Raw genomic sequence first — 21,641 nt, 5'->3', positions numbered from 1 at the left:
CACCAGACCTAAAAGCAGGGCTCTGTTTGGATGGCCCACCCCATCACCCACAGACCTACCCTGGGGAACATTCCATATGCGTTTGATCAAAATCTGATCACTCCTGTAGAAGGAGGAGCAATTTTTTGTGAAATTGCACGTGACGACTCTGTAGCCTCATTTATGGCAGGTGGCAACATCTGGTGAACAATTCTTGTTGGAATATGTCTTTAGAGTCTTCTGGGTGAGTTTCAGTGAAAACATCCCAGCAATTTATGAACAGCAGCATTTAATGTGACGAGTCACCCAAAAATTTCAGATGCCCATAAAATCATAAATATGACAGGTGGTGCCACCGTCATGACAACTTTTATGCACACTCAGCTAGGGAACATTGTATGTGAGTTTGATAGAAATGCAATCAATCCTGTAGGAAGAGTAATGATTTTTGTAAATTGTGAATGGACGACGATGATGACGGATGTACGATGGACGGACAACAGATAGACGACGTGTGATCACATAAGCTCATTCAGCCTGGCCTATGGCCAGATGAGCTAGTTAGAATTGGAGGAGGTGTACTTATGACTGCATGAGATGAACACACATGAACTTGAAAATATACAACATACAAAATATATCAGTATAATTTCATCAGTCTCATTTATAACCCATTTCTCTACACAGGTGTTCTCACTCAGGACAGAGGTTGGGGTGTGAAATATCCTGATAATCCGATCTGTGCTGTAAGAGGATTCAGTGTCTCCATTCCCTGTAGTTATTATTATCCAACATCAAATCCCAATATTCAGGTGAAGAAACAGCTTTGGTGCTCGATGAACTTAAACACAGGCAGGTGTTTAAACCCTCCGTATGTTTATGACAGCTCATCAAACACCAACTCAGACTTTGAGTACGCTGGAGACGACAAATCAAACTGCACTTTATTAATCCACAATCTACAGTTCAGTTATTCTGGAGAGTACAGATTCAGATTTATAACTGCTAATCCTGGTGACAGATGGACAGGTGATCCTGGAGCGACTCTACAAGTTGCAGGTAAATTTAAATGGTTAAAATAAAAATCCAAATGATTCATGATCTGTATAATTGACTTTCCTCACCTATAGGAATATATAAATCATTTTGTGGAAATCTTTCTTTTTTGAACAGTGAAAGTAAATTTAACTCCAGCTTTAATTTTTATCAAGAAATCTCATGTAGCTGATGTTTATTATTCAGTAAAACATTTTTATCAGTGAGTGAAATCCTGATTCACTGACGTGGAGTCTTTCCTGCTCTCTGGAAAAGATTTAAAGGTGTCACTAATCAGGCTCAGTGGAAACGGGACCCTTAAACAAGGAGACTCGTTAAATCTGACGTGTGATGTGACGTGTACACACAGTTCCTCACAGTTCATGTGGTCTAAGAACAACGAGCTGTTAAATACATCAGGACCCGTTCTTCACTTTCCTGCTCTAACCGTGAGGGATTCTGGGAATTACACCTGCACTTGGAAAACCAACGAGGCCTCAGGATCTGAAACGATCAACCTTCACGTCGAGGGTGGGTCCATCTGCTCATAACATTCCTGAACATCTCGAATGATTCCTGAAGGAAATGAAGTGACTTGTGTTCAGTTTAATATTCAATAAATGTTAAATACTGTTGTTTTTAACAGGTAAAAATCCTGATCAATGGTTAATCTGGATCATTGTCTCGGTGTCAGTTGGAGTGATTTTCATCGTCTCAGTCATTGTAGGAGCTGTGATTTACAAGAGGAGGTAAAACTCTGCATATTTTTATCCAATCTATACAGTCTAAATAAACTGTCTTTCATTTAAAGCATTTGATTTTGTCACATATTGCAAAGTTAACTGTCCATTTAACAATCAACAGCAACTAATGTGTCGTTTGTGCCTCATGACCAGGTTTCTGTGTGATTGCAGGAGTGTCCACACTGAGCAGCAGAAGAAGGAGGACGGTGCTAATATCTACGCGAATGTCCAGAAGGAGGAGGACGGTGATGATATCTATGCTAATGTGTAACAGCAAAGAGCTGATCACAGTTTCACACTTCACACTCAGCTTAAAGTCTTCGACTTGTGAATTTCCTCTGTGAGCTGAAAAAGAATTTTTCATAATAGACAACTTCGTGATTTATTACATGTATTGCCATTTCAGCCAAGGAGTAATTTCTAAAGTTAGTTTCAAATAAATTCTTATTTTCTATAACTTTCTATAAGATTTATATATGCTTCTTTAATTTTTTGAGGATGTACTCCAACTTAAAAAAATATATAATAATAATAATAATAATAATAATAATCTCATCTCATTATCTCTAGCCGCTTTATCCTTCTACAGGGTCGCAGGCAAGCTGGAGCCTATCCCAGCTGACTACGGGCGAAAGGCAGGGTACACCCTGGACAAGTCGCCAGGTCATCACAGGGCTGACACATAGACACAGACAACCATTCACACTCACATTCACACCTACGGTCAATTTAGAGTCACTAGTTAACCTAACCTGCATGTCTTTGGACTGTGGGGGAAACCGGAGCACCCGGAGGAAACCCACGCGGACACGGGGAGAACATGCAAACTCCACACAGACAGGCCCTCGCCGGCCATGGGGCTCGAACCCAGGACCTTCTTGCTGTGAGGCTACAGTGCTAACCACTACACCACCGTGCCGCCCAATAATAATAATAATTATTATTATTATTATTATTATACCTTTATTTATAAATGTTCTGTATATTCTGTACCCTGTGTCTGATGTTACCAAGCCTTTACATTATTGTATCTGGCTTCAACACTGTTTCTGTTTTCCTGACCACGCCCTGTCTAACCTCTGATATACTGTCTGAGCCTCACCTGACCATTGCCTGTTTTTCTCATGCGGCTTTTAACTGATGATATGGAACCAATTGCAAGCATGCAGTTAATAAAGATCTTCCTGCACTTACAACCGTCTACCTCCCTTACATGACAAATATTACATTCAAATAAAGGGAAAGATAAAAAAAACTAAGATATAAAGAAAGGAAGTAAAAACTGTAAGAGTAAATAAATATAACTGTGAAGATATAAAGAAATGAAATTAAGAATCAAGAGCATCTACAAATGCTGAACAATAAAAATGTGCTTTAATGAGATTTAAAAATGTCTACAGGATCATCTGACCTAATGTTAGGAGGTAAACTGTTCCAAATTCGAGGAGCATCAGAGAGAAAGTTTTATCACCTTCGGTCTTTATTCTGGACTCTGGAGCAGCAGGAAAGCTTCGGTCAGATGATCGTACGGGTCTTGCTGTTTGATAGGGTGCTAATAATTCAGATGGATATTCTGGAGCCAATCAGTGTAAAGCTTTAAAAGTAATCTATAAAAATTTTAAATAAATCCTGAATTTAACTGGTAGCCAGTGAACTCAAGCCAAGACTGGGTTAATATTCTCACCAACCCTTGATCTTGTAAGTCGTCTGACTGCAGCGTTCTGTACCAACTGGAAACGAGCAACAGAAGAGCTGTTCAGTGTCGTAAATAATACTTTATAATAGTCCAGGGGAGACGGAATAAAAGCATGTTTTACTTGTTCTGTGTCTTCAAAGGACAAAGATAATCTAACCTTGTTCTAAAATACACTTTTGGTGCAACTTAAGACACATCATCAGTGTTGTAACCTGGGTTCATCGGGTGTTTCGGGTCTCACAACAGACACCCTCGCCCAGGGGACCCAGCCGGGGTGATCAAGTCCCGGCTTGTGTCTTAAGAGCATGTGTCCATGGATCGCCCCGCTTGATCCATAGCCATCTGGACGCCTTTTCTGCAGCATCACTGATATTTTTGATGGCTCTCCTGCTGTGCAGTCCCTTCACCCCCAGCATCTTGAGCGCCCTGATGAGAGACTGGCTGGCGAATCCTCTGCACCCGACCTTGATGGGGTTGCATCGGGTCCTCCATCCCCTACTTCGGCATTCACCTGCCAGCTCCTCGTACTTGGCCCTCTTCCTCTCAAAGGGCTCCTCTATCTGGTCTTCCCAGGGAACAGTCAACTCCAGCAGGACCACTTGCCTTGTTGTTTCCGACACCAGGACCATGTCTGGCCTGAGTGTGGTTACTGCGATGCTCTCCGGGAACTTGAGCTGTCTCCCTAGGTTGACTTTCAGCTGCCAGTCCCGGGCTGTTGCCAGCAGCCCCCCTTCTTTTTTTTTTTCCCATGGTTTATTTTGAAAGTTTTCTTAATACATTCAAGAGATACAGTTGAAATATAATACAATCCGGTATGGAAAGTAAAACATTAACTATAATAGACAATATAATAAACAAGATCCACAAATCCCCCTCCAACCCACCCACCCACCCACCCACCTGAGCTTATGTTGTGCTTAAACATAAAATAAAATGATAAATTAAAAAAAAAAAGCCTAACAAAGACAATAGAAGAGAAGGGAGAGAACACAAAAGAAACAGACACACACAGGAAAAAAAAAATATATATATATACATACACATATATACATATATATACATATATACATATCGCTCTAGAGAGAGCACCAACAGAAAGGGGAAGGGGGGTGGTCTTAGGTCAATAGTACATTGTGGAAGATGTAAGAGCAGGTGAATTACAACGCATCTGGCAGTGTCATTCTTGACTCCGGAGGAGCTGCGGCTTCTCCCCAGCCCTAACAAATGCAATGGACTGCCTTGTTGGTTGTTGGTGTTTGCTGGTGGAAATCCCTGTACTGATGGCCTCCGCAATGACCCGCAGCACCTGATCATGGCACCAGCGGTAACGCCCATCTGCCAGTGCCCTTGGGCAGCAGCTCAGGATGTGCTCCAGTGATCCAGTTCCTTGGCAGAGAGGGCACAGTGGGTTCTCAGCCAAGCCCCAATGGTGGAGGTTGGACGGGCTTGGGAGGACATCGTAGACCGACTGGATGAGGAACTTGATCCAGTGTGGCTCAGATCACCATAGTTCTGTCCACGATACCTTCTGGTCAGCTGCCTCCTCCCATTGAGTCCACGCCCCCTGCTGCTGCATCCCTATTGTCCTACTGCAGCGGGCTTCCTCCACCCCTGCCCGGACCTCCTCCTGGATCAGCTGACACCTTTCCTTCCCCTGCGCCTTATTATAGGAAGATCTTGGGTTGCTCCCGAGTCCTGTCCGTCCGGATGCCACTGTTCCTACCGATTCACTGTGCCATAAACGGGACTCCGCCTGGTCGACTGCCTCTTGAGCACACCACTTCCTGCCAGTCCTCACTTCTATGCCAGCCAAGGAGACTTTGATGTCATTAGAGTCCCTATACAGCAGCACCTCTCTTGCTTGGGTAACCATAAACTCCTCCGTCAGACTACTGAAGGGTAGTTTCAGTTTGGGGTGGCACGGTGGTGTAGTGGTTAGCGCTATCACCTCACAGCAAGAAGGTCCAGGTTCGAGCCCTGTGGCCAGCGAGGGCCTTTCTGTGTGGAGTTTGCATGTTCTCCCCGTGTCCACGTGGGTTTCCTCCGGGTGCTCCGGTTTCCCCCACAGTCCAAAGACATGCAGGTTAGGTTAACTGGTGACTCTAAATTGACCGTAGGTGTGAATGTGAGTGTGAATGGTTGTCTGTGTCTATGTGTCAGCCCTGTGATGATCTGGCGACTTGTCCAGGGTGTACCCCACCTTTCGCCTGTAGTCAGCTGGGATAGGCTCCAGCTTGCCTGCGACCCTGTAGAAGGATAATGCGGCTAGAGATGATGAGATGAGATGAGTTTCAGTTTGTTGTTCCTCCCGTACAAGGCGATGCTGCTAAGACTTCGCGGCAGGCCCAACCACTTCCGCAGGAAGGAGCTGACCTTCCTCTCGAAGCACTCGACGGTGGTTATTGGCACATCATAGACCAGCAGTGGCCAGAGGAGTCGCGGCAAGATGCCATGTTGGTAAATCCAGGCCTTAAACTTGCCTGGTAGTCCTGTCTTATCCAACACTGTCAGTCAGGTTCCCAGCTCCTCTGATGTTGCTCGGAGTGCTGCGGTGTCCTTCAAGGTGCAGTCATAGATCTTGCCCAGGCTCTTGACTGGCTTCTCTCCCACAGATGGAATCTGGGTGTCTCCTATTGAGAAGCGAAACCTGTCTGAAACCTTCCCCTTCTTCACCACCAGGGACCTGGACTTGGCTGGCTTGAAGCTCTTCCGGGCCCAGCTAATGAGATGCTCAAGGCCTTGGAGGATCCATCTACAGCCCGGGACTGATGTTGTAGTCTTCAATATCTTTCAATTGATAAAAGCCCAGTTGTACCAGTTTATTAACAGGTGGTTCCCTTCGATTCTGAGATACTGGTTTAATATTATTTGCCAATGAACCCAAGACCTGCTTCACATGAGCAGTGTTCTGTTGTGGGCCAAATACTAAAATTACTTAACACTTAATTACTTACCTCTATTTTGTCAGTGTTAAGCTGAAGAAAGTTATTGGACATCCAGTTTCTCACATCATTAATACAGGATAAAGAATTGATGCATTCACCACATTATTGGGATCCAGAAACAGTTAGTGGTGTAAATCATCAGCATAATAATGGAAGTTAATATTTTATCCCTGGATGACATGCTCAAGAGGGGCAGCATGGTGGTGTAGTAGTTAGTGATGTCGCCTCACAGCAAGAAGGTTCTGGTTTCGAGCCCAGGGGCTGATGGGGGCCTTTCTGTGTGGGGTTTGCATGTTCTCCCTGTGTCTGCATGGGTTTCCTCCGGGTGCTCCGGTTTCCCCCATAGTCCAAAGACATGCAGGTTAGGTTAACATGGTGGCTCTAAATTGACAGTAGGTATGAATGTGAGTGTGAATGGTTGTTTGTCTCTATGTGTCAGCCCTGCGATGATCTGGTGACTTGTCCAGGGTGTATCCTGCCTCTCACCCATAGTCAGCTGGGATAGGTTCCAGGTTGCCCGCAACCCTACACAGGATAAACGGTTACAGATAATGGATGGACATGTCCTCGAGGGAGCATATATATGGAAAATAAAGTTGGACATAAACTTGAGCCTTGAGGTACCCCACATGTAAACACAGAGAACAAGGAAACCACCTTATCAACAGCAACAGCGCTGTTAGATAAGCATGAGTTAAACCAGGCCAGTGCTGTTCCTGATATTCACACCCACTGCTTTAATCTACTGATCATTATGGAATAATCGATCGTCCCAAATGCAGCACTTAAGTCAAGGAGAATTAACACAGAGAACATCTGAAGCAGTGAACACACACATGCACACACAAGTGAGCAATAAGCACACACACATACCCAGAGCAGTGGGCAGCTAAGCTACAGCACCCAGGGAGCAGTTGGGGCTTGTTGGTAGCAGTTGGTCTTGTCAGTAACTGCTGGCAGCCAGTGATTTTGCCGTCGATAAACATTCCACTGCTGGCTACTCACAGTGTTTTTTTCAAAAGATAAAAAATGTCCTTGCATTTTATGTGACATGCTTTATTTGTTTTTATTCACTGAGAAAAGTGATCATTTTTGATGGCAAGAATTGCACTTGTGCTATGACAATGAACATTGTTTATGTAGGGATGGATTGCCATGCCGTAGCCATAGTAAATTCCCTTTCACTTTACAGCATTGAACACACCAATCCCTGTACTCGATGCCATGTTCTATCTCTGCCCATTCTTCTGACTCCCTGTAATGGTATTGGATACAGAGATGATACCAGATACCAAATACAGTAATGTCACGACTGTGCTTTAAACCCACGGCGGAATCGAAATTCTTTCTCTCTGGCGGTGGGTTTCCACGTGTGAAAGAGAGACGTTGCATCTGTACTACAGAACAAAGAACAGAGAACAAAGAACAAGCTATTGATACTGGACATTTAGCCAAAGTTCAATGTATTTGATCTTCGCATAGTTGTAATAATAACTGAACCGGTTAGTTACTGCAGCCCATGCAGTATTTTAAAGAGAAAAGGCGACCAGATCCCTTTTCCCTTTCTCAATGTCGACAAACTATAAACAAGATTCCTTCCACTTCATTGGACGACCGACGGGACACCACAGATCTTCAGCTGATGAGCTGTAAAAGTGAAAGGAACAGAACTGTTTTCTCCCTGGACATGTGCTCCACGCTGTCTTCGGATAACAGATGGCGCACTTTCAGTCACCAAGCAAGAGCGATCTCAAGTAAGGCTGGCATCTTGGCAATTGTTAGTCTTAGTTGTGGCTAGTTAATGTGAAGAGTGTTGTTTATTTGAATTCATTTATGGTTTAAATGTACGCATTTTGATTCACATGAAAGTCGGTCTTAGACCACGTGTTGTTTGATTTACTTTGTTTACTATCTGTATTTAGTTAGATCATGCATGCTCTCTCTCTCTCTCTCTCTCTCTCTCTCTCTCTCACTCACTCTCTTTTTAACTCCCTCTATTGTACTGCACTTCTCAACATTGGGATTTCAGGAGTAGCTAAGGGTTGAGTAGAAGTTGATTTTAAGGCCTAGCTGAGACTAGTTTAAACTACAGATCCTTTGTGTCTCCTTTTCACGCGCTCTTCTGGTCAACCATTCCCCTCTGGGCAAGGCCTATCACAAAGCTCACGCATTATTCTCATTCTACACACACACACACACACACACACACACACACACACACACACCTACTCACACACACACTCTCACACAGACACACTGTGTCCTGTTTATTGCTACAACACCCACTGAATGCCAACCTCTGCCAAACAAGTATTCTAATTGCCTTCGCCCATTTGGTTGTTATATGGAATGTTATAGATCTAGAGTAAATGTATTACATTAGAGCTACAATACTCAATAAACTATAGCAACATGACCACCAAGTTATTCCAGTGATTTTAATAGTTTAGCTATAAACTATTAGACACTTGAATTAATGATTAATGAATTTATGAGACTGATCCCTTTTTACATGAGACTGATTTGATAAGCCTATTGCACCTACATTTACTAGTATCCGCATCAGTCAAATCAAGTTTATTTCTATAGTGCTTTTAACAATAGACATTGTCACAAAGCAGCCTTACAGAATTTGAATGACTTTAAACATGAGCTAATTTTATCCCTAATCTATCCCCAATGATGAAGCCTGTGGCGGCGGTGGCAAGGAAAAACTCCCTCAGACAACATGAGGAAGAAACCTCGGGAGGAACCAGACTCAAAAGGGAACCCATCCTCATTTGGGTGACAACAGACAACATGATTATAACATTGTAGTAATCCCTGATGTGGGTGGGGCACAGAAGCATGGCAGGTGAGAGTTTGTGGTCACACAGACACTTTATTTTGCTTCTTTCATTAGCTTTTCAGCTTTTCCTCAGTCACACGCACAACACACACGTGTTCTGGTTGGGAGAGAGATTCTTCTCTGCTCTCCCCCTCCTTTTATACTCCATCCCTGCAACAAACAAACAAACAAACAAACAAACAAACACACACACACACACACACACACACACACACACACTAATTGACACCAGGTGTAATGACTTAGCCACTTACTTTCCCTGACCCTGCCCTCCATTAACAGACTGCTGCTTGGCCACGCCCCTGCTGCCACATACCCCCACCGCCCGACTCAGGCCGGGGAGCCATCCAGCCTGAAGCTGACTCCCTCCCCGACGGGACAGGAGGTCCGCCACCACCATCTGTGCCCCTGGCCTGTGGATCACCTTGAAATTAAATGGCTGGAGAGCGAGATACCAATGGGTGAGCCGCCCATTGGCATCCTTCATGCGGTGGAGCCACTGGAGGGGTGCGTGGTCTGAACAGAGAGTGAAAGGGCACCCCAGCAAGTAGTATCGGAGGGCGAGGACCGCCCACTTGATGGTGAGACACTCCTTTTCAATTGTGCTGTACTTGCTTTCACGCATTGACAGCTTTCGGCTGATGTACAGCACCGGGCCCTCCTCGCCCTCCACCTCCTAGGACAAAACGGCCCCCAGCCCCCTGTCCGATGCATCAGTCTGCAAAATAAAGGGGAGAGAGAAGTCAGGGGAGTGTAAAAGTGGCCCCCCACACAGTGCAGCTTTTACCTCAGAGAAGGCCTGTTGGCACTGCTCTGTCCACTGGACCGGATCTGGAGCCCCCTTTTTAGTGAGGTCGGTTAGCGGGCTGGTGACGTCCGAATAGTTAGGCAGAAACCTATGATAATAGACAGCCAGCCCCAAGAACCACCTCACCTCCTTTGTGGTCTTGGGCCTTGGGCAGGCCGCAATCGCTACAGTCTTGTAAATTTGGGGATGCACCTGCCCATGACCCAAGTGGAACCCCAGATACCATACTTCCACCCACCCAATTGCACACTTTTTTGGGTTAGCTGTGAGGCCCGCTCCCCTCAGCGACTTTAGAATGGCCCTTAGGTGTTCCAAGTGCCGCGGCCAATCATGACTGTAGATTATTATGTCATCTAGATAGGTGGCCACATAGGCAGCATGAGGGCAGAGGACCCTGTCCATAAGCCACTGGAACGTAATGGGCGCCCCAAATAACCCAAAAGGGAGTGTGACAAATTGGTGTAAACCAAACGGTGTGGAAAAGGCTGTTTTCTCTTGGGATAGAGGAGTCAAGGGGCTCTGCCAATATCCCTTTGTTAGATCCAGTGTCGAATAAAAGTGAGCAGCGCCTAACTAATCAAGCCACTCATCATTGCGAGGCATTGAGTATGCGTCAAATTTAGACACCGCGTTGACCTTTCTATAGTCCACACAGAACCAGACTGACCCATCAGTCTTGGGAACCAGGACCACTGGGCTGCTCCAGTCACTGTGGGACTCCTCAATTATGCCCATTTCAAGCATGGCCTTGAGTTCATCCCAAACCACCTTTTTCTTGTGTTCAGGCAAGCGGTAAGGGCGGCTATGCACTACCACCCATGGGGGCATTTTGATGTGGTGTTGTATGAGGTGGGTATGACCCGGAAGGGGTGAGAACACATTGGAAAATTCCTTCTGCAACTTGGCTACCTCCGTGAGTTGGGTCGGTGAGAGGTGGTCTCCACAAGGGACTGGAGTGGTATGAGATGTTATCTTTTTCCCCTCTGGCCCCAGCTCAGCCTTCTCAGGGACTACCAACACCAACGCCACAGGGACCCCCTCATTAAAATGTTGAGGTGGTAGACTTGCAGTGCCCCACCCCTATCCGTTCACGTCACCTCATAGTCGATATCCCCGACTCACCGTGTGACCTCGAAGGGCCCTTGCCACTTGGCAACTAATTTAGAACTCAACGTGGGCAATAATACGAGTACTTTGTCTCCCTGCGTGAACTCTCTAAGGTGTGTGCCCCTGTCATAAAGCCGGCTTTGACGTTCTTGTGCCTGCCGTAAATTCTCCTGCGTTAGGTGCGTGAGGGTGTGGAGTTTTGCGCACAGGTCAAGAACATACTGGATTTCATTTTTACTCGGTGAAGGTCCCTCCTCCCAATTTCCCCACAGCACACCCAGAATGCCACGCAGCTTATGCCCATATAATAATTCAAAGGAAGAAAACCCTGTGGAGGCTTGTGGGACCTCTCGTACTGCGAATAACAGGGGCTCGAGCCACTTATCCCAATGACGCGCATCTTCACTTATGAATTTCCGGATTAGGTTTTTGAGTGTCTGGTTAAATCGCTCTACTAATCCATCCGTTTGTGGGTGATAGACACTGGTGTAGATAGACTTAATCCCCAGTAACCCATACAGCTCGCGCAGTGTGCGTGACATAAACGAGGTGCCTTGGTCTGTCAGGATTTCTTTCGGAATCCCGACCCGGGAGATAAAGCGGAAGCGTGCCTCTGCAATACTGCGTGCTGAGATATTGCAGAGAGGCACTGCTTCCAGATACCGTATCGCATTGCATAGTCCACTAGAACTAAAATAAAGTGATATCCCTGTGCTGACCAATCTAATGGCCCGATGAGATCCATCCCAATTCGCTCAAACGGGGTCTTGATTAGAGGAAGAGGGCCCAACGGCGCTTTCGGAGTGGCTGCAGGATTGACTAATTGGCATTCACGGCATGCCTCACACCACTGACGGATATCCCTGCAAATCCCTGGCCAATAGAACCGGGCCATTATTCGGGCTAGTGTTTTGTCTTGCCCCAAGTGTCCAGCCATGGGATTAAAGTAAGCCACATGGAATATGAGTTCCCTACGGCTCTTTGGGATTACCAACTGGGTTACTTGTTCCTTAGTTTGAGTGTCCTGCGTCACTTGGTACAATCTCTCTCTAATAATGGCAAAATAGGGGAAGGTCGGTGCCGTGTTCGGTTGAAGAGTTTGACCATCGATTACTCTCACTTGGTCAAACGCATGCCGCAGAGTCTCGTCCCATGACTGCTCTAACGGGAAATCCCCAAGGGACTCCCCAAGAGAGGGAGGAGGAGCGGGCTGCTCCTCACTCTGATGCAGTATCGACGTAGACGGCTCTGCGACAGCTTCTCCAGCCAATGCCACACCGGGATCTTCCCGTGACCTACTAGGGCAGGACCCACTATGTGTTAAATACTCTATTAGTTCTTTAAATCCAGGCCAATCAGTACCCAAAATCAACGAGTGGGTAAGGCGAGGACTAACCGCCGCCTTTATTCTATGCGTTTGGCCCCAGAATAGAATATGGACAGACACTAGCGGGTAATGGTGAACATCCCCATGCACACACAACACCTTCACCGCTTGTGCTCCCCCCAGTGCCTCACCTTGCACCAGGCATTGGTGAATTGAGGTCTGATTACAACCGGAATCCACCAAAGCATGATATGTATCCCCTTGAATACTCACCGGTATGCGATATGTTCCGGCCCGATCGGGGGTGGTTTCTGGCACGTCGGGGATCCGGATGACAGCACCCACCTCCCTTGCAGAGCTCTGACACTGGAGACGCTCCGAATCCCCACCGTGCCAGCACACCAGCCCAGGCTTTCCCTCTGCACTGGTGTTATGGGTGTCACTCACCTGAGGGGGAGACAACACAGACACAGAAGAGGGAGATGGGAAGACACCACGGATGTGATGGGCCGGCTGGGGAGGAGCCAGCCACCGCCTTCGTGGCAGGGGAACGGGAGGGAGAGGGGGACAAGAGACAGGAGAGAGAGAAAGGGAAGAGAAGTGAGGGGAGACGCCTCATCTGCCTGCCGTCAGAGCTGCCTCCAGATGGTCCTCTGCCAGCTTGATGGCTCGTTCCAGTGACGCCGGGCGGTGACACTGGACCCATTCCGCCATTCCTTCCAGAAGTTGAGAGATAAACTGCTCCAGTGCCACCAGATTGATGATCTTGTCGGCGCCGCGGTCTTTGGCCCTAAGCCACCGCCGGTATGTATGAAAGCATAACTAAAAGGGGAGAGCCAGAAGGTAACACAGGCATGAGGGAGCCCCGGGACATAAAGCAGCAGCCACTACACCATCAACAAACTCGAGTGAGCGAGCAAGAGGGGGACTGACAGCATCCATACATCCCAGTTTACCAAAACACTCTATGTCTGAGGACCCTCCAGATCTACTCCTTTACCTCATAAACACCATTAACAAAAGGCTTGACTAGACAGATATGTTTTCAGCTGAGACTTAAACACTGAAACTGTGTTTGATTTCCAAACACTACTTGGAAGGCTGTTCCATAGTCCTGCGTATGTGTTAACTCACTGTTAGGTTTATATGTAGGTTTATATAAGTATTATTCTTGACCAAGAAGGCAGCAATTTATTTGTGACAAAATTAAGGATTAATTTCTGTTCAGTTAAAATGACCTTATGTCTCGGCTGGACATTGTTTGGGAACATTTTGCTTATTTTGATTTGATCAGAGATGTGTCTGAACGGCGCCAAGATCTGCAATGATGCCACACACACCCACAGCTGCATATCCAACGTGTATTTGGGATTAAAAGTTAAGTTTAAAGCCATGATTCATGTTAGTTTTATAGTTTATAGTTTTGTATTAGCCTTATTGCTGCACAAAATGTTAAGACTGTATATGGGAGAGCTTTTTAAGATCCTTTATTATTTTGGACTATTGCATATACTATGGCAGTGATTTAGATTTAATTGTTAGATCTAAGATGCATTCAATGATTTAAGTTAGTTTTATAGTTTTAAGTTAGTTTTATAATTACAGAATATAATTTAGGATTGTTAAAGACATATTCTTATTTGTTATTTTGCTTATGATTGTCTTACTACATATTGATGAAATCAAGATGTAATTTGCTGACTTGGCACACATTCATGTGTTAAGAAATTATGATTTTAATATTTTAGCTTTTAGATCCTTTAAACTATTTCTGTTTAACTTGGCATTAATTTCTGACTTCGTAGACTAGACATATTATTTGTGTTTAAAATTTCCATCACCATCTTAAGTACATATTGCCCTATGTTATATCTGGCCTGAAGGGGTGTACGTAAGCAATGACCCAATCTGTTTGTACCTTGCTATCAGGTCATATCATCAGAAATGTCATTATGTTATGATTTACACATACATCTGAACATTCCATCAGAACAGTGATGTAATTAAGATGTGACCTGCTCATACACACACACACACACACACACACACACACACACACACAGACACAGATATCAAAATGATGTCACTCACTCACACCCCCCATAGACACACACATACACACATTCATGCACACACACACACATAGATATCAAACAGTGATGTCATTTACACACAGATAACACTTGTATATAATAACCCTCTGTATTCTTGTCCAATTGGGGGAACTTGTGAATAAAGATGTGAACTACATTGGGGCTCCTGTCTTTCTTTGTGACTAACCCCCCCAGAGCTCTGGGTGGTACGAGGGCAGGGGTCCCGAGAAGTAAGTTGACCGTTTCCGACTGGATGAACCCTAACAATTTGGTGTCAGAAGTGGGATACTTCCAATCAGGTAAAGGGTCTCTTTTAATTGATTAGTTGGGGGGACTTCCGCCTGGTTGGAAGTATCAGAAAAAAACCCAGTTGTTTATTATTTTGGTTATGTTTTTATTGGTAATCCTCATGTAGAGGCACGGGATGTTTTTATTTTGGTGAACCTCGTAGACTTTTGTTATACGGGATGTTTTTATTTTGGGGATCCTCGTAGACTTTTGTTTACGGGATGTTTTTGGTGAACCTCGTGGAAGAGCCACGGGAAGATTGTTAAACCTCATGTAAAACCACGGGATGGCTATCCTCGTAATTTGTTTACGGGAAGGTGATCCTCGTGAAGTGAAGGAGCTGTCACGGGAAGAGCGCGCTTTTTATGTTAAACCCATAATAATTACCCTAATTAATCTCAGGACTGATTCCTTCGTGCCACCATGGGGGGAAAATTGTATTGTATTAAGGTACCCGGACCCCGAGAAAAAACCCACGGGATTGGATGAATTGCTGTGGTTTAGCATTGTACACAAATTCTAGACAATTTGGCTGGCTCAGTTTTGATTTATCCTCATTCAGGTATTTGCAATCTCTAGGAGCTGTGTAATGTATATTTTAATTGTTATAGCATTTATATAAGGCATTACTGGATATGCACAAAATAATCTCATCTCATTATCTCTAGCCGCTTCATCCCTCTACAGGGTCGCAGGCAAGCTGGAGCCCATCCCAGCTGACTACGTGCGAAAGGCGGGGTACACCCTGGACAAGTCGCCAGGTCATCACAGGGCTGACACATAGACACAGACAACCATTCACACTCACACCTACAGTCAATTTAGAGTCACCAGTTAACCTAACCTGCATGTCTTTGGACTGTGGGGGAAACCGGAGCACCCGGAGGAAACCCACGCAGACACGGAGAGAACATGCAAACTCCACACAGAAAGGCCCTCGCCGACCCCGGGGCTCGAACCCAGGACCTTCTTGCTGTGAGGCGACAGCGCTAACCACTACACCACCGTGCCGCCCCGCATAAAATAATGAAACAACAAATCAGTACTCTGGACATGAACAGTCAGAACTGTGTTCCTGGTGTGCATAAATGTCAAACCTTTGGTCAATCAAACCTGTATAACCAACTTCCAAAATCCTTATTTCCCTTATAAAATCCTTATAAGATGCAAATTAAAATGATTTACCTAAAATTTGAATGATAATTAGCAATGATATATCCCAGTTACTTTTTATTCAATATTAATAACAATAAACTTTAAGAATGAATACAAAGCTTCAATGTTTGACAAAAAAACACAAAATATAAATGTTATGTGCTCTTTTATCATCGTGGGAATTGATTATAGCTCTAAATAAATATTTAAGTGTTTTTTGTTAAAAAGAATCCGTATAACTTTATTTGTACGCCCGTATACTATGTTTATTAAATCAAATCCGTATAAAATACGGACATTCTGTATATTCACTATGATCTCAGTGAAGCTTTCGTTGAGATCATAGTGAATATACAGAATGTCCGTATTTTATACGGATTTGATTTAATAAACATAGTATACGGGCATACAAATAAAGTTATATGGATTACGTGTGCATGAACTCAAACAAATGCAGTCCATGTGTCTGTATCGATTCGCTTGATCGAGTCATTTTTATGTTTATGTCCTGAAAAAGATCCGAATCGTTTGTGAATCTCATCACTGTTACGGGAGGAGAGAAGAGATCCTCTTCCCTCAACAGAGAAAATCTGCTTCTTAATCAATTAGTTCCAGCGTTTGGTGAGTCGATCATCTGTATTTTATATTGATTGTGTGTGGATAGTCCGAAACTTGTAACTGGAAATTCACGAGTGGTCTGCGAGGTGATCTCTGAACAGGTCCCTGAGCAGTCTACAAGACTATTAATGTGTTTTAATAATTAATAGTGCAGCTATTAATGCAGTTTCATGTCTAGATCTTATAAATGATGAATACGAAGTAGTTAAAACTAAGACAGAAGTATGTGACGGCAAAATTGTGATGATTATGTGTTAATAACATTAGAACTCCAGTTCCCATAATGCTTGTGAGCTAGGCATGCGCACTAGATGGGAGAGAAGCAGGAAATGGAAATGCCGAAAAGTTTAACAAGGACTTAATGTTGATCTAAAACATTTTAAAACTAATCGTGTAGTGGTATTTTTATTAATCATATGTAATTCTAACCTTTAAATATCCTATATACTCCTGTTTCTAACGCGTTTTAGCGAAAGGTGGACTCTTGTCTGGGAAACATGAAATTCGATCAACAGCGAGCTAACCCGCGCTTTACTTCATTTTTGACATTTTTTGAATAATTGTCGTCCTATTATAAATATAATATTTTGAATAATTGCTCCGTAGCAATATGCTCTGTCTCTTTTCTCAGTCAACATTGAGATAAGGGCTCCCAGACTGTTACAGATAGCTATAATATAAACAACCCATGCAAGAACAGCAGACAAGGACACACAGAAATCTGCAATGGGCAGAGAAAAACATTATTTTTGGCACTTTCTCACACAATAATAAATTTAATAAGCAATCTCTTTATATTACTAGGTAAATTCCATATATATAAAGTCAAAATGTCCAAGATAACCAATTCTCATTCCCATTAATACTGTTAATTGAATTAAAAATGTATTTTGAGTCTCTGTCACATATCGAATCCAACAAAAAGTGCTTATCAGCTATTCAATTTTGAAAATACATTCAGTGGAATTGTTTGTCATTTCAATTTGCCCTGTTTTATATCTCCTTTTCTTTCTTTAAACTTATTGCTCCTTATGAGGCTAAGCTTGAACATGTTCCTCCTAATTTCGAACTATTGATATGAAATATTCTGATTAACTGTTTGCTGAGTTTTAAACCTCCATACTTTTGCCTTTAAAAACCACAGAGGATATGGAATGGATAGGCTTTTAATGTATTTAGTTAACCATAATTTTTTTCAGCAAGAAACAGAGTTAACAACGTTTACTTGAAGAATGTTGAGAAAAAAAAAGAAGAATTTTTTTCTTCCAGTGGTGTTTATAAATCGGAGACTTGGGTTTATCTTTATTTAACCATTAAGAAAAAAACATCATAAATTATCATGATTATGATACATTGGCTTGTATAAGTATTCATTGTCCTTGAACCTTTCCGCATTTTGTTGCACTGCAACCTGGAACTTAAATTGACATGTTGCACTGCAACATCCTTTGACCTGGACTGACACTATGGTGGTCGCTTATCACTCCCTCAGAAGCACCCTTTGTTCCGCCCCTGGGGTTACCTGATCACTTCAAGCCCTTCCACCTTTATGCCTGTGAACAGCTGTTGGCCGGGAGCATGGGGGGGGGGAGTGCCTCATTGTGCGTTTTTATCCAAAACATTAGACATTGTTGCTCAAGGCTTACCTGCGTGTCTGGGGGCTGTCTCCGCATGTGCTCTGATGGTTTTAGATGCGGAAAAATTGTTTTTGTCTCACCCACTGATCTTGCACTCGTCACATCAAGTTAAACAGGTGTTGCAAAATTTACAGACCCATTAAATTAATTTATCAGTAATTTAATTGATAATTAAATTAACATATTACTGTTTATTCTCTGTTCTACTAACAATCTCAAAATTTGTGTCACATCCCCTTTTGATAATGTAGGTCACGCTCTCGCACGCCTCCTTAATTCTCAGGATGACACTTGGGATGACATTGATATTGGCTGTCTAAAAATCGTGCATACTACTAGTATCAGGTCTGATCTCTCCTCCAGCCCTCTAGGGATGGGGGAAGTACTCTTTGTTGGTGGTTCTTGTCCTAAACGTGTATAATATTTATAATTTATAATATTTATCATACCTGTGTGGTTACTCTGTGTATTCACTGCCTGATATTCTGCATGAGGCATACGCTCTTCCTTTCTCATTTGATTTTTGTCATCTTGATTGTGAACAAATTCTCTCAATGGGTAGAATTTTTTTCCTGTTCTCGAGAGAACACGAAGGTAGTTACTCGTACTCTGGCAAAAGGAATAATACCTAGTTATAATAATAATAATAATAATAATAATATTACATTTTATTTATAAGTGCCTTTCAAGGTACCCAAGGACACTGGACGGTAAAAAAGAAAAACAAACAATAAAAGCAGAACAATAAAATAACAACAATAAAATAATAAGAAATCAATAATAATAATTATTGTTATAGTTATGGGGTTTCAAATGCCATAGACTCAGATAAAGGTACCCCTTTCACCTCAAAAGTCACACAAAACCTTTGTAAGTATCTCTAAACTAAACTGGTGTTTTCACATTCCTCAATCCTCTGGTATTGTAGAACGTACTAATCGAACATTGAAAGACAAATTAATTAAGGTCATGCAGGACACAGGTTTGGCTCTGTAATCCATAATTCATTCTGGCTGAAATTCGTGTGACACCAAGAAATTATTTTTGGAAGATCTTTCCCTCTCCCCTGGAAGAAGGGAACTCCGGCTCCGGGTACCTCTGATTTGAAAATGCATATGGATGAGTATTCTGCAGCCCTTATAGATAAGTTGCATAAAATTTGTACCAAGGTCAAAAATACAATATTATCTCCACCACACACCCCTTTCACGTGGGAGACAGGTGCTGGTGTGACTTTTAAAGTAACGATTTGGACAATTGGGAAAACAACATAGTGGGCCTGCAGACATAGTCGCCATTACTTTTACTGCTGTTTTAACTGACCTTTTTCCACAGTGGATCCATGCCACGCGATTGAAGAAGGCTCCATAACAAAGTTGTGTTACAATGACAAGTTTGCTACTAACGTTTTCTCTGTGTCCCTTTCCAGTCTCTGTTCTCTCTCTCTGTCTCTCTATTTCTGAGCTCTACACAGATTTGACTGAGAATCCTCAAGACGTTGTGAACAAAGAGGGGAAGAGATCTTGCGCTCCGTTTGGGACCAATCATCCTCACTACAACCATGACAGTCCTCATCACGGGTTTCGTGACTTCATTGTTGCTCGGGGCAGGGTTACCCGCCCGAGCCTTCTGGACCACTTCATTGCTCGGAGCAGGGTTACCCGCTCGAGCTGGACTTCGAGACAACATCTTCTGGCAATTCGCTAGCTGGACAAGTGCACACCACACGAATGTGTTATGTCTTTCATCTGATGCTGTTTTCTACTATTATTACACATCTCTATGCTCTGAAACTCTGTATTCTTACAGGACTCTGTTCTCACTATAGGTCGATATGCCTTCTAATTTCATTTTCCCTCACTGTTTTAGAACAAATTACTCTGAAGGAAGTAGCATGTATTTGGGACGAATTAAGAGGTTTTGAGTTTCTCTAAGCTCCGTTGAGGTGGGACGAGGGCTGATCGGGCATGCCCACCCTCTGAGCACCAATATACGTCAAGAAGGGCAAAGATTAACTCAAGATTAATTCTCGATGTAATCACATATATGATCATGAGGTGATAATGATCATATATGATCCTAGGATTTGATAATAGTGATACTATTATCAAAGGGGGGGATTGTTAGGTTTATATGTAGGTTTATATAAGTATTATTCTTGACCAAGAAGGCAGCAATTTATTTGTGACAAAATTAAGGATTAATTTCTGTTCAGTTAAAATGACCTTATGTCTCGGCTGGACATTGTTTGGGAACATTTTGCTTATTTTGATTTGATCAGAGATGTGTCTGAACAGCGCCAAGGTCTGCAATGATGCCATACACACCCACAGCTGCATATCCAACGTGTATTTGGGATTAAAAGTTAAGTTTAAAGCCATGATTCATGTTAGTTTTATAGTTTATAGTATTGTATTAGCCTTATTGCTGCACAAAATGTTAAGACTGTATATGGGAGAGCTTTTTAAGATTCTTTATTATTTTGGACTATTGCATATACTATGGCAGTGATTTAGATTTAATTGTTAAATCATTGAATGCATCTTAGATCTAAGTTAGTTTTATAGTTTTAAGTTAGTTTTATAATTACAGAATATAATTTAGGATTGTTAAAGACATATTCTTATTTGTTATTTTGCTTATGATTGTCTTACTACATATTGATGAAATCAAGATGTAATTTGTTGACTTAGCACACATTCATGTGTTAAGAAATTATGATTTTAATATTTTAGCTTTTAGATCCTTTAAACTATTTCTGTTTAACTTGGCATTAATTTCTGACTTTGTAGACTAGACATATTATTTGTGTTTAAAATTTCCATCACCATCTTAAGTACATATTGCCCTATGTTATATCTGACCTGAAGGGGTGTACGTAAGCAATGACCTTTAAAGGCTGTTTGTACCTTGCTATCAGGTCATATCATCAGAAATATGTCATTATGTTATGATTTACACATACATCTGAACATTCCATCAGAACAGTGATGTAATTAAGATGTGACCTGCTCATACACACACACACACACACACACACACACACACACACACACACACACACACACACAGATATCAAAATGATGTCACTCACTCACACCCCCCCATAGACACACACATACATTCATGCACACACACACATAGATATCAAACAGTGATGTCATTTACACACAGATAACACTCGTATATAATAACCCTCTGTATTCTTGTCCAGTTGGGGGAACTTGCGAATAAAGATGTGAACTACATTGGGGTTCCTGTCTTTCTTTGCGACTAAACCCCCCAGAGCTCTGGGTGGTACGAGGGCGGGGGTCCCGAGAAGTAAGTTGACCGTTTCCGACTGGGTGAACCCTAACACTCAC

General features: G+C 43.0%; 1 protein-coding gene across 1 annotated transcript; it reads left to right on the top strand.

The window, feature by feature from the left end:
- Nucleotides 1-440: 440 nt before the first annotated feature.
- LOC132867655 (uncharacterized) lies at nt 441-2,028 on the top strand. The gene is made up of 5 exons (XM_060900626.1): nt 441-462; nt 667-1,038; nt 1,291-1,545; nt 1,661-1,763; nt 1,929-2,028. The coding sequence occupies exons 1-5, from the start codon at nt 441-443 to the stop codon at nt 2,026-2,028; spliced, it is 852 nt and encodes a 283-aa protein (XP_060756609.1).
- Nucleotides 2,029-21,641: the final 19,613 nt, after the last annotated feature.

This window comes from Neoarius graeffei, chromosome 19, assembly GCF_027579695.1.
Source record: "Neoarius graeffei isolate fNeoGra1 chromosome 19, fNeoGra1.pri, whole genome shotgun sequence".
In the NCBI taxonomy this organism is placed as follows: Eukaryota; Metazoa; Chordata; class Actinopteri; order Siluriformes; family Ariidae; genus Neoarius; species Neoarius graeffei.
The sequence above is the reverse complement of the archived record's forward strand: the minus strand, read 5'-3'. Positions and strand labels throughout refer to the sequence as shown.

Excerpts from the sequence above, each read along its gene's own strand:
- LOC132867655 (XM_060900626.1), top strand. The coding sequence starts at position 441 with ATGGACGACGATGATGACGGAT. Across the intron at positions 1,546-1,660 it reads GATCAACCTTCACGTCGAGG|GTAAAAATCCTGATCAATGG; the intron begins GTGGGTCCATCT and ends TGTTTTTAACAG. Across the intron at positions 1,764-1,928 it reads GCTGTGATTTACAAGAGGAG|GAGTGTCCACACTGAGCAGC; the intron begins GTAAAACTCTGC and ends GTGTGATTGCAG.